The sequence below is a fragment of the Bos indicus x Bos taurus genome, chromosome 2 (genome assembly GCF_003369695.1).
Source record: "Bos indicus x Bos taurus breed Angus x Brahman F1 hybrid chromosome 2, Bos_hybrid_MaternalHap_v2.0, whole genome shotgun sequence".
Taxonomy (NCBI): domain Eukaryota; kingdom Metazoa; phylum Chordata; class Mammalia; order Artiodactyla; family Bovidae; genus Bos; species Bos indicus x Bos taurus.
The window spans coordinates 64166245-64179644 of record NC_040077.1 but is presented as its reverse complement, the minus strand read 5'-3'; the positions used below and the strand labels follow the sequence as shown (position 1 = coordinate 64179644).

The 13400-nt window shown below is 37.1% G+C and overlaps 1 protein-coding gene across 6 annotated transcripts in view; it reads right to left on the bottom strand.

Moving 5' to 3' along the window:
• Window positions 1–13400, bottom strand: part of NCKAP5 (NCK associated protein 5) — a 1219674-nt gene that overhangs the window by 634607 nt on the left and 571667 nt on the right. For all 6 annotated transcript variants that reach the window (XM_027562077.1, XM_027562091.1, XM_027562069.1 and 3 more), the window contains one exon: window positions 9749–9812. In XM_027562077.1, the coding sequence (XP_027417878.1) occupies window positions 9749–9812 (64 nt within the window). The remainder of the gene's footprint in view (window positions 1–9748; window positions 9813–13400) is intronic.

The following is a 13400-nucleotide window of genomic DNA, read 5'->3' as shown; positions in this document are numbered from 1 at the left end:
TAATTTATAATTTCATCAAAAAGAGTAAAATACCTAGGAACAAATTTACCCAATAAAATAGCTAGGAACATATTTAACTAAATTTAACTCTAAGACACTGATGAAAGAAATTAAAGACACAAATAAATGGAAATATATTCTGTGCTCATGGCTTGAAAGAGTTGATAGTGTTAAAATGTACATACTACTTAAAGCAATCTACACATTCAATGCAATTTCCATTAAAATTCCAATGGCATTTTTCACAGAAATAGAACAAACAATCCTAAAACACATATGAAACACCACACACACACTAAACTGAATAGCCAAAGGAATCTTGAGAAAGAAGAACAAAACTGGATACACCATGTTCCCTGATTTCAAACGATATTACAAAGCTACAGTAATAAAAAAGGTATGGTACTGCCATAAAAACAGATACATAGTTCAGTGGAACAGAATAGAGAGCATAGAAATATAGCCTCACATGTATGGTCACCTAATTTATGATGAAGGAGTCAAGAATATACGAGGAAAAACCAGTTTCTTTGATAAATGGTGTTGGGGAAACTGGACCAGCAATATGTAAAAGGATGAAACTGGACCACTATCTTACTCTATCCACAAAAATTAACTCAAAAATGGATTAAAGACTTCAACACAGACCCGAAACCAGAAAACTCTTAGAAGAAAACATAGGGAGTGTCTTGAGATCAATCTTGGCAATGATTTTTTTGGATTTGACACTGAAAGCAAAGACAACAAAGGCAAAAATAAACAAAGGGGACTATATCAAACTAAACAGCTTCTGCTCAGCAAAGGAAACCATCAACAGAATTAAAAGGCAACCTACTAAATGGAAGAAAACATTTGCAGTCATATATGTTAAGGGGTTAATATCCAAAATACATAAAGAAGTCATATGTATCAGTAGCAAAACAAACATCCAATTCAGAAACAGGCAGAGGATCTGAATACAGTCACGTCTTGTTTTATGTGCTTACTTTATAGGGCTTCATGCTTGTGATTTTTTATAAACAGAAGGTCTGTGGAAATTCTGTGTTATCAAATTATGGTAAACATTTTTAGTAATAATGTATTTTTAATTAAGGCATGTACTTTTTTTTATACATAATGCTATTGCACACTTAACAGACTACAGTGCAGTGTAAACATAACTTTTAGGTGCCCTGGGAAACCAAAAAATTCATGGGATTCACTTTATTGTGATATTTGCTTTATTGCAATGGTCTGGAACCAAACCAGCAATATCTCCAAGGTATGCCTATAGACATTTTTCCAAAGAGGACAAACAGATGGGAAATGGGTACATGAAAAGGTACTCAACATAACTAATAACCAGGCAGATGCAAATCAAAATCACAATAAGATATCATCTCACCCCTGTCAGAATGACTATTAATGAAAAGATAAGAAACAAAAGTTTTGGCTAGGATGTGGAGAAAAGGGAAGGCTTGTGTACCATTGATGGGAGAAATTGGTAAAGCTTCTATGAAAAATAATATGGAGGTTTCTTAAAAAATTAAAAATAGAACTACCATATGAACCAGGAATTCCATTTCTGGGTATTTATCCAAAGGAAATAAAATCACTATCTTTAAAGGACAAGTGTACCACCATGCTCATTTCCACATTTTTTACAATAACTAAGACATAGAGATGGCTGGATGGCATCACTGACTCGATGGACATGAGTCTGAATGAACTCCGGGAGTTGGTGATAGACAGGGAGGCCTGGCGTGCTGCGATTCAGGGGGTCGCGAAGAGTTGGACACGACTGAGCGACTGAACTGAACTGCACTGAAGACATATAAACAGCCTAAGTGTCCTTTGATGGATGAATGGGTAAAGAGAATGTAGTATATAATACATATAATGGAATACTATTTGGTCATAAAAAGAAGGAAATGTTGCCATTTATAACAATGTGGATGGACTCTGAGGGCATTATACTAAAGTGAAATAAGACAGAGAAAGACACATACCACACAATTGTGGAATCCTCAAAAACAAATAAGCAAAACTCATAGATATAAAAATAGAGGCAGGGAGATGGGAAGAGGTAGGCAAATGGGTAAAGGAAGCCAAAAGGTACAAACCTCCAGTTCTAGAATGAGTCCTGAGGATGTAACAGACTGCATGCCAACTATAGTTAATAATACTGTATTTTATACTTGCTATGAGAGTATGCCTTAAAAGTTTTCATCACAAGAAAAACAATTTGTAACTCTGTAATGATGAATATTAACTAGACTTATTGAGGTGATCATACTGCAATATATAGGTAGAAACCACTTTTTGAAAGTTTACTTTGCATGACTTCACTTTTATGAAAGACCTATACTTATACCGTTTTTGCCAACCAAAAGAAATTCATAGAGGACTTTCACTATTACGAAAAAGGTAATTACTTCTAGTTTTACACCATTCAGCTTACCAAGGATTTCATAGGAATTATCTACTTTCAGACAGCAGGGGAAACTGGTAAATTCATATATTGGACCATTATGGTGGATACCTCAAACTAATACAATGATGTATGTCAGTTTTGTCTAAAAAAAAAAAAAAAAGAAACACAAGAAAGTTAATTCACCCTATAATCTTAACCCCTCTTGTTTGACTTGATGTGAAAGTGAAAGCTGCTCAGTTGTTTCTGACTCTTTGAAACCCATGGACTGTATAGTCCATGGAATTCCCAGGCCAGAATACTGGAGTGGGTAGTCTTTCCCTTCTCCAGGGGATCTTCTCAACCCAGGGATCAAACCCAGGTCTTCCGCATTGTGGGCAGATTCTTTACCAGCTGAGCCACCAGGGAAGCCCAAGAATACTGGAGTGGGTAGCCAATCCCTTCTCCAGCAGATTGTCCTGACCCAGGAATCAAACCAGGGTCTCCCGCTTTGCAGGCAGATTCTTTACCAACTGAGTTATCAGGGAAGCCCACTGCTATTTGACTACTAGCAGTTAGAAAATCAGTTATATTATCCACTGTGTTGTGAACAGCAATACAAACACCAAAACCAAACACCTGACCCCAAGAAGTCTAGCAGCAGGAATTGACATTTTAGTACTACAGCTCCAGGCCCTCTTCCTTCTGGGTTTCCAAACTCTTGGCTGCCCTCTTGTCTATCAGAAGCCAGACTATACTGCTGGGCAGGCAGGGAAAGATGAAAGATGCACCGGTCGCAGTCCTGGCCATTCATCAAAGCACTGTTCACCTGGGTTGTGTGCAATGTTCCTATTTTTACATATGACTCTTAAATTAAAAGAAATTATCTCTTCCCTGCTCAATGTTATGTGGCAGCCTGGATGGGAGGAGATTTGGGGGGAGAATGGATACAGGTATATGCACATCTGAGTCCCTTGCTATCCACCTGTAACTATCACAACATTGTTAATCAGCTATACTCCAATATAAAAGAAAAAGTTTTTTTTTTAAAAGAAATGATCTCTTCTTGTTTAAGTCACAGTTATTTAACACTGTGATTTTTGCTTTCTATGAATAACTAAGAGGCAAAGTAAACTCACGCACTGTAGAGGGCAGGGAATCGACATGTTAAAAATAAGACTAGCACTAAAGCTCTCAAAAACCATGTAGATATTTAAAAAAGAGATCCCTGCAGATCCCTTTATTTATCTATAAACAAAAAACCCCTAGAAACTGTGGATCCATAGGCACGAAGTTTCTTTTATGTGTTTTTGTATCAGTGAATTCAGCCAACTCCAGTATCAGCACCACAGCTAGTGCCTCATACTGTGGCACTGAATAAGATCTGGTGAGGGTTTCTGCCGACTTAAATTTGCCTCATCCTCCAGCAAGGATGTCACAGAGGGGCCAAGGATTCTGACCTCCCTATCGCCCCCAACTTTCTTTTTTCTTAAATTCCTGAGATGACTGAAAATATCCTAATCACTGATAGTTATTCCTTAGATGTTAATTATGCAAAAAACAAGGGGATATGGTTTCAAATTCAGCTGATGGTACACAACGGACACCCAGTCAGCGTTTGAATATCCATCTAGATGAAAGAAAAAGAGCGATGAGCAACAGGGTAAATGGGGATACAATGTTTCCTTAGTGTCTTGAGATGAGTAATCAAAAACTGGTATTTTTCTTTTTCTCCAATTAGAAATTACTCAATGGGATGAAAAGGAGCCATACAGTGTGGATAACTTTGCATAACCCAAGCATTTTTAAAATTATATTTGGTAGAATATTAGTGTTCTACAGATATTAATAAAAAACAAACTCATTGATAGAAGAGATATTCTTTTAAAACTCTTTAACATAAATGTAGAAAATGAACATATTAAGCTTTTTTCATGTCATTTTGAAAAAGTCCTTAAGATATTATTCTGTTATAAGCATGTATACAAACAATTTTGCTATTTTTAAAAAATCCAAACACTTATTTTTAACTCATGAACCCGAACTGTTATTCAATAAATAAAGTTATATTTTATAAACTTGGAGAAAAAAATTAATCAGAAACAACTCAGTCTATAAAATATTAGACTACAAATTTCTAGTAATTAAAACAATTTAGAAAAAAAAAATTTAGGCTAGTGTAAGGTCCATCTAATAAAGGCTATGGTTTTTCCAGTAGTCATTTATGGATGTGAAAGTTGTACTATAAAGAAAGCTGAGTGCCGAAGAATTGATGTTTTTGAACTGTGGTGTTGGAGAAGATTCTTGAGAGTCCCGTGGACTGCAAGAAGAACCAACCAGTCCATCCTAAAGGAAATCAGTCCTGAATATTCACTGGAAGGACTGATACTGAAGCTGAAACTCCAATACTTTGGCCACCTGATGCAAAGAACTGACTCATTGGAAAAAACCCTGATGCTGGGAAAGACTGAAGGTGGGAGAAGAAGGGGATGACAGAGGATTAGATGGTTGGATGGTATCACCAACTCAATGGACATAAGTTTGAGTAAACTCTGACAGCTGGTGATGGACAGGGAGGCCTGGCGTGCTGCAGTCGATGGGGTCACAAAGAGTCAGACAGGACTAAGCAACTGAACTGAAGACTAGACAAAGGTTAATAGAAAAAATAAGTGGTACAGTAATTGATGCAGATAGATTGAGACTGGATTCGGAAAATAATAAATATGACAGCAAAAGTGCAGTTCAGTTCAGTTTAGTTGCTCATTCGTGTCCGACTCTGCAACCACATGAATCGCAGCACGCCAGGCCTCCCTGTCCATCACCAACTCCTGGAGTTCACCCAGACTCACGTCCATCGAGTCAGTGATGCCATCCAGCCATCTCACCCTCTGTTGTCCCCTTCTCCTCCTGCCCCCAATCCCTCCCAGCATCAGAGTCTTTTCCAATGAGTCAACTCTTCGCATGAGGTGGCCAAAGTACTGGAGTTTCGATACTGCCTAATTTCCCAACATCATTTACTGAACAATTAATCTGGAAAAACACTCATTTTGATCTCTACCTCACAACAATGTAATTCCACCTAGCATATGCAAAGATTTACATACAGAAAAATAAAAACTATGTACATTCAAGAAGAGAATGGGATGAATATTTTTAAATTCTTGGAATGGAAAGAGCTTTCTTACATATAACAACATTTAAGATAACATCAAAGTCTTACAGACAGAATCGATCTGGCAGTAAATTGAGTCAGAGATAGGGAACACAGGCTGAAACACAACTCCCCAGAATAAAGAGGAACATGACCTTATAGTAGTTTGTGAAAAAATGATGAAAGGTAGGTATGAAAACAATTGCAATAATTATTTTACGGAAGAATGAATAAAGAACAAAGAAACAAACAGGAAGTGTCTAATATGCTGAAAGACAGCTTTGCCAAATAAAGACCTGAGTTAACAGAACAAAAGCACAGACAGAATTGTTAAAAACCCATAAAGAAATATGTCCAAGTTACATAGTTAACTACTGGTGGAACTGTACTTCGAATCCAGACCTGCCTTATTCCCATGTTTATATTCCTCTGATTTCCACATATGTGTCAATCAGCCATCAGAAAAAAAATCTTCCTACATGCAATGTAATACCTTGAAATGAATCCTAAATCAGAAAGGGGACATTATTGGAAAAACTGGTAAAATTCCAATAGAATCTGGAACTTAGTAGTAACATGTCAGTGTTAATGTCTCAGTTTTGATCATTATCCTATAGTCATGTAAGTATTAACACTAGAAACCTGGTTGAAGGGCCTGTAGGTGTGCAACATCTTGGAAGTCTAAAATTATGCCGAAATAAATAGTGTGTTAAAAAATAGAAGCAAACTCTCAAAAATGATGCCTTTGTTACCACCTTAAAACTCATAAGGAAAAAGATTTATTGCATAGTCAAATTTTTAAAAGGGCATGTTTTGCATTATAACTAGTTCACAGGTTTGCTTTGATTATTAGAGGTTCACTGATGATTTTAAAAACAATTATTAGCCTTGATTATACTATTTTTTGAAAATACAACTTATGTAACTTTTTTAATAACATTTTTCCTTTCATACTTACAGAATACTTACAGAATACCGTAAGTATTATTCTTTAAAAACGTAAGGTGATCTGGCTGTAATGAACTGTCTTCATTTCTGCTACAGAAGTGACAAAAGTTCTGGACTTTAACAGCAAGAATTAAATTTAGAGGATTAATAGAACTGCCTGGTTTTAGGAGCTGTCAGATACTGAGAGAATCAGGACTTCAGAAATAAATGAATCCTAGGAGCAAAAAAGCTGAAGCATATAATTAAGTCGAAAACTCAGAGGAGGTTGACTAGGTAAGGAGAGGGGGGGAAATACTGAGAAAAAGCGAAATAAAGAACATTAATAAAAATCAGGGTTTAGGTGTCTCTAAAGCATTGAGATGTGACAAACTATGGAATAGGGGAAATATCACATGAATAGTAGTAAATCAGATTGGATAAGGCACTCACTCAAAGCCTGCCAATGGGTCCCATCACTCAGGGCATGAGCCAGAGATCTCTGGGAATGCTCAGGATGTACCCCTCTGCCTCCATCACTTCTCTGATTCCTGTTCTACCATCAGCCTCTCCCTCACTGCCCTCTAGACACCCTGCTCCTCCATGCTGTTCCTCAAGCAATCCAGGCCTTTGTACTCACTCACGTACCCACTAGGAACATTCTTCCCCAGCAGATACCACCATGGTTCACTCCTTTCCCTCCTCAAATGTTGCTCACACGCTAACTTTTCAGTGATACACTACTAAGAACACTCATACTGATCCTCTGGCATGCTACTTTTCTCTACCCTGATCTTGTTTTTTCATAGCTGCTTCCACCATCTATCAGTAATTCCATCAAACTGCTGTTCTCCAACTACTAGAATGTATGCTCTCAGATATGTACCTATTTGCTTGTTTTCCCACCAATACTTCCCCAGGGCCTATAATAGAGCTGGGTAGGATAAGGGTTAGGTGCTCCATAACTTATTGGCTACATCAATCAATACATAAATGTGATTTTTCAATAATATTATTTAAATAAGAGTAATAAATCACAGGTAACTTCTTTAAAGTTGCCTTTTGAGCAACCAGAGTAATCTTTTATTTGTTGGGCTCCAAAACCACTGCAGATGGTGACTGAAGCCTTAAAATTAAAAGACGCTTGCTCCTTGGAAGAAAAGCTATGACCAATCTAGACAGCATATTAAAAAGCAGAGACATTACTTTGGCAACAAAGGCTTGTCTAGTCAAAGCTATGATTTTTCCAGTAGTTATGTATGGATGTGAGAGATGGACTATAAAGAAAGTTGAGCACTGAAGAATTGATGCTTTTCAACTGTGGTGTTGGAGAAGACTCTTGAGAGTCCCTCAGACTGCAGGGAGATCAAACCAGTCAATCCTAAAGGAAATCAGTACTGAATATTCATTGGATGGACTGATGCTGAAGCTGAAGCTCCAATACTTTGGCCACCTGATGCGAAGAACTGGAAAAAAACCCTGATACTGCGATAGATTGAAGGCAGGAGGAGAAGGGGATGACAGAAGATGAGATGGTTGGATGGCATCACCGACTCAACAGACATGAGTCTGAGTAAGCTCCGGGAGTTGGTGATGGACAGGGAAGCGTGGCGTGCTACAATCCATGGGGTCGCAAAGAGTCGGACACGACTGAGTGATTGAACTGAACTCATTCTCTGGGTATTTCCTACACTGAAGAATAACCTCTATAATGTTTTTAAAGGGGTCTTAGTTTTACAAAAAAAACTAGACAGTTATCTGAGACAATTTCAACCCAGGTTCATTCACTGTCAGATTCAGAAAGATAAATTCTTTAGGCGTCTGATCTTATGAGCTTAAATAATATACCAGAAAAACCTTCTCATTACAAAAACTTCACATGAGCAAATGCTCATTCACATGATTCACTAAGCTAATGGAACCGTACAATCCCAGCCTCCTCATTTTAAAGATGAAGAAACAGGCCTAGAAAAGCTGTCACTGCTTCACCTTCACTTTGAACATAGCTGAAGAAGTGCTGAACAGGAGCCAGCCTGAACAAAGATGGAACTATTACAGAATGACCTAGCTGAGAAACATTGTGCAATGCAGCGTAAGTCCAGATTGAACGTTTTCAATTCACCATGTAACTAAATTTTCATTTTCTCCAACTCATTCCTGTATCATTGTTCAGAGATCATATTGTTTGAACAGTCAAGATTCTCTTTGCCTTGAGATCACTACCAGAGCAAGCAATGTGATCACCTCCCTGAGTATTTTAGTATGTTCAAGGGCCACCAAAACTTCCAGAACCCACTGAACATTCAGCCTCTTGTTCAAGACCTTTGCCTGCCCTCTGGAGAGAAGTTCAAGGCCAGTTTATTTTACAAGTTTCTTACTCTTTTCAGCAAATGAATTGCCAATTAACTCTCATGAAATCAAATGGAAGCAGCTTTCAGGGTTTAAAAATGTGTGGCTTCTCTTTTTTTAAAAAAAACCATTGGCTGAGAAATTGAACACATGCCACTGTTTTGTTATCAGTGGGGGGAAAAAATCTGGTGTCAGATTTCTATTGTCAGAGGTAACAGCAGCAGTTAATCCACATAAGTCCATTTTCCAGGTCCCCCAACAGTTGTCTCTGATTTTAGAGGGACACACAGGCAGCTACTTTGGCAAAGAAAGTCTATAAAATGAAGTTGCCTGGACCAAAACACCTATATTGATTTTTAGTACAATTCAAAACACAAGGAAACATCAGTTTCCTAAGTAGCACATACTGAAATGGACAGGGAGAAATACACCGCAAAGAGTTCAGAGAAAGAAGAGGGTAAAAGACAATTACATTAGCAAACATCTGTTCTTTTCTTTTGTTTCTGAGGTTGTTGTTTTTTGTTTTGTTTTGTTTTGTTTTGTTTTTTTCCAGGTTTGTAGCACTGAGAGGCTTGAATTAAACTGCACTCTCCTTATCTGAGAATCTGAGATTGCTCCTTTAGGGGTACTGTGCTCCCAGCTGGAAGCCTAGGCATTTAATAGACCTTTAGGAAATAAAGCCGACGACTTTTGAACATTTTAACATCCTCCTTAAAGCCCTCAAAGAGTTATTTTTCCCAATTAATCTTTCCTGCTCTCTCAGCAAATGGCAGATCTGTTTAAACTGCATTATAAACATATTATTTACCAATGTAGCATTCAGTTTGCTGCAAGCAAATATTTTCCTTTGAAATCCTTAATGAGACAAAATGCCTTTCAAGCCAGAGACCTCTGGAAGGGAGGTTGGGAATTGGAACAGACCAGCCAGGACTTACCATGGCCCCTTCACTTCTTCTCTGGGCAACTTCTCTCTGCAGTCGGGCCACAGCCAACTTCTCCCTGGAGAAGCAAAAGTACATGATTAGCTGACCATCCTTCTCAGGGCAGAGGGACACTGGCATGGCTTCGAAACATCCTTTTGCCGTCTCCAGGAAAACCCCCTCCTTGGTTTAGCTCACTTCCTCCACTAAACTTTCTATAAATATTTAAAGTGATTGGTCACGAGTGCATTGTTTTCACTGCGTGTCATGAAAGAGACATTTTTGTAATAGCCAAATAAATGCTATATCCCAAATCAAAGCTTCCCTTTAAGTTCATGAACATGTATCACTTATAAATGTTCCGTGGCTAAAATATTTCAGTTTTCCTTTCTGTTATCAACTTTGCTCATAAATAGTTTTAATTATTTTTATTTCTTTTGTTGCCCTATGTAGATAATTGAATTTGAAAAGCAAACAAAATGTAACCTGGTACCATTGTTGAAATAAAAACAGAAAATCCTTGGCAGGCTTGATATATAACAGGAACAGTGCTGGCCATTTTACCTGATCTCATATGAGACTGACAACAACTCTATAATATTAATAGGCTTCATATGAGACTGACAACAACTCTATAATAGGCTTTATTATCTCCATTTCATACATATAGAAATGAGGCTAAGAGGCTAAATAATATATGAAGCCCCCAGCTGGTAAATAGTAATATCACAACCAAATTTTAGGTCTTCCTTAGTTCAAAACCTACTTAAAAATTCTACATATCATTTTTCAGGATCTATGAAATATGAAAATGTGAAATTGAAAATCAGATTATTTAAGTATTTTTTAGTTCACAACAGGGAACTATTCCTAAGAGCTTTGTATACTTTATAATTGGAATTCTGATTTCACTTTTAAAAATATAATAGTCACCAAAATTTTAAAGACACTTTTGTAAGGTGACAGATATCTTCATTTTGGCCAACTTTTCAATTATTCTTAAAAAGTTAATAGATGAAGTAGGGGTAATGAACTCTTCCAGTAATTCTCAAGTCTTAGTTCTGGCAAGGATCTTCCCTGAAATCCTCTACTGCCTTCAATTTGAAAGCTATTTCAGCCCTCTGCTTTCCCTCTACACAGGATCAGCTACATGCAAACAGCAAGGAAGCAACCTGAATCCAAGATTAGGGTGAGGATTTCTCCCTCTCTAACCATTTATGTATTTGAAATGCTCAAGACTGTCAAGAAGGCATGCATTTTAGTTTGGTTATGGGCTTCCCTGGTGGCTCATATGGTAAAGAATCTGCCTACAGTATGGGAGACCCAGGTTCAATATCTGGGTTGGAAGATCCCCTGCAGAAATGAATGGCTACCCACTCCAGTTTTCTTGCCTGTAGAATTCCATAGACAGAGGAGCCTGGCAGGATATAGTCCATGGGATGGCAAAAGAATCGGACACAGCTGAGCAACTAACACTTCCACTTTCACACAAAGTAGACTGACTTTGTAGTAGGAATATTTCTCTCTCTGAATAAACACCTAAAGACACAAACTAGAAGGAGGAAAAGTAGAATCAGGAGACTTTTGAGGGATAAAGTTTTGGGAGCCAAGGGCAGGACCTGTGCTTATAATCTATGAGATGGCAACAAAGTAGGTGGAAAGAAGCCAGAAAGAGATGGGGTCATGTGTCCCTTTTTGGGGTTAGCCGGGCAAAGAGCCCACACGTGTTTTCTGATCCAAGTCCAGATGAGCAGGAGCAGAGAATTGAAAGAGAAGACTATGACAGATTTCTGGTTTAATAAGAAAATTAAACACTTGGTAAGTATTCATGAGCCCAAAAGAATGGAGAAGATTACATTCGTAGTCTATGACTCAGTAAGTCCACTCTGAGGTATAAACTCAACAGAAGTGTGTGTGTGTGTGTGTGTGTGTATATATATATATATATGTTCACTAAAAGACATTGTACTATATTGTTCATAGAAGGACTACTCATAACACCATTAAACTGAAAATGCACACGCCCATTAACAGTAGAATGGATAAACCTGAACATAGTTATACATTAAAATATCATAAAGTACTAAGAAGGAACAATCAAGACTTCAACACAATAGTAATGGGTAAAAGAATAAAATGTAGATGAATATACAGCTAATTTATTTCATTTATTGAAGTTCAAAGATGGCATAACTCTACCTGTTTGATAAAGTAAGAAAAAGAAATTAAAGATAACAATTATCAAATTTGGTTTTGCTGTTTAGTCGCTAAGTAGTGTCTCACTCTTTGCAAACCATGGACTAATGGAGGCTCCTCTGTCCTCCATTATCTGCTGGAGTTTGCTCAAATTCCTATCCGTTGATTTGGTGATACTATTTAACCATCTCATGCTTTGTTGCCCCCTTCTCTTTTTGCTTTAGCTCTTTCCCAGCATCAGGGTCCTTTCCAATGAGTCAGGCTCTTTGTATCACGTGGCCAAAGTACTGGAGCTTCAGCAACAGTTCTTCCAATGAATATTTAGCATTGATTTCCTTTAGGATTGACTGGTTTGATCTCATTGTTGTCTGAGGGACTCTCAAGAGTCTTCTCCAGCACCACAATTAGAAAGCATCAATTCTTTAGCACTCAGCCTTCTTTATGGTCCAACTCTCACATCCATACATGAAGACTGGAAAAAACATAGCTTTGACTGTATGGACATTTGTTGGGAAATGATCTCTCTGCTTTATAATACGTTGTCTAGGTTCATCACAGTTTTCTTTCTAAGGAGCAAGCATCTTTTAATTTCATGGTTGCGGTACCATCCTCAGTGATTTCAGAATCCAACAAAATAAAAGCTGTCACTGCTTCCATTGCTTTTCCACTTTTATCAAATAGGAAGAGGTAAAAATTGGCAGTATTCAAAGACAATATAATGTTCCAAACAGAAAATCCCAAGGAATTTACAAAACAATAAAAAGTTTAGCAAAGTCACAGGATACAAGTGAATATACAAAAATCAATTGTGTTTTTATGTACAAGCATCACACAATTGGAAAATCAAATTTAAAGAATTTATAATAAGATAAAATACTTAGGGAATAAATGTAATAAAAGACTGCTACACTACAAAACACTGTGTACAGCAATTAAATGAGATTTTATATGACACACACCTCATTTATGTGACACAAAAACTTAATATCACACTCAAAATTTTTACCAAAATAATCAATAAATTATTTCTCACTGGAATATATAACATGATGAAACTAAATAAAGAGAATCCAGAAGCTACTCTGATGCTTATGATGATAATTAAGTTAATATAACAGTACCTGAATTTATTGCTTTTTCAGAAACATTTAACTTCTAGTATACACTCTATACTGTATTATATTTCCCTTGATTGTTACTTAAGTATATCTTTTCCTCTAAATAAGAAAACCTTCCTAAGTGATCAATGCAAAGAAATACAGAAAAACAATAGAATGGGAAAGACTAGAGATCTCTTCAAGAAAATTAGAGATACCAAGGGAAAATTTCATACAAAGATGGGCACAATAAAGGACAGAAATGGTATGGACCTAGAAGCGGAGGATAGCAGAGAAGAAGTGGCAAGAATACACAGCCACTTCAAGAATACACAAGAATACATAGCAAAGAAGAGGTGGCAAGAATACACAGA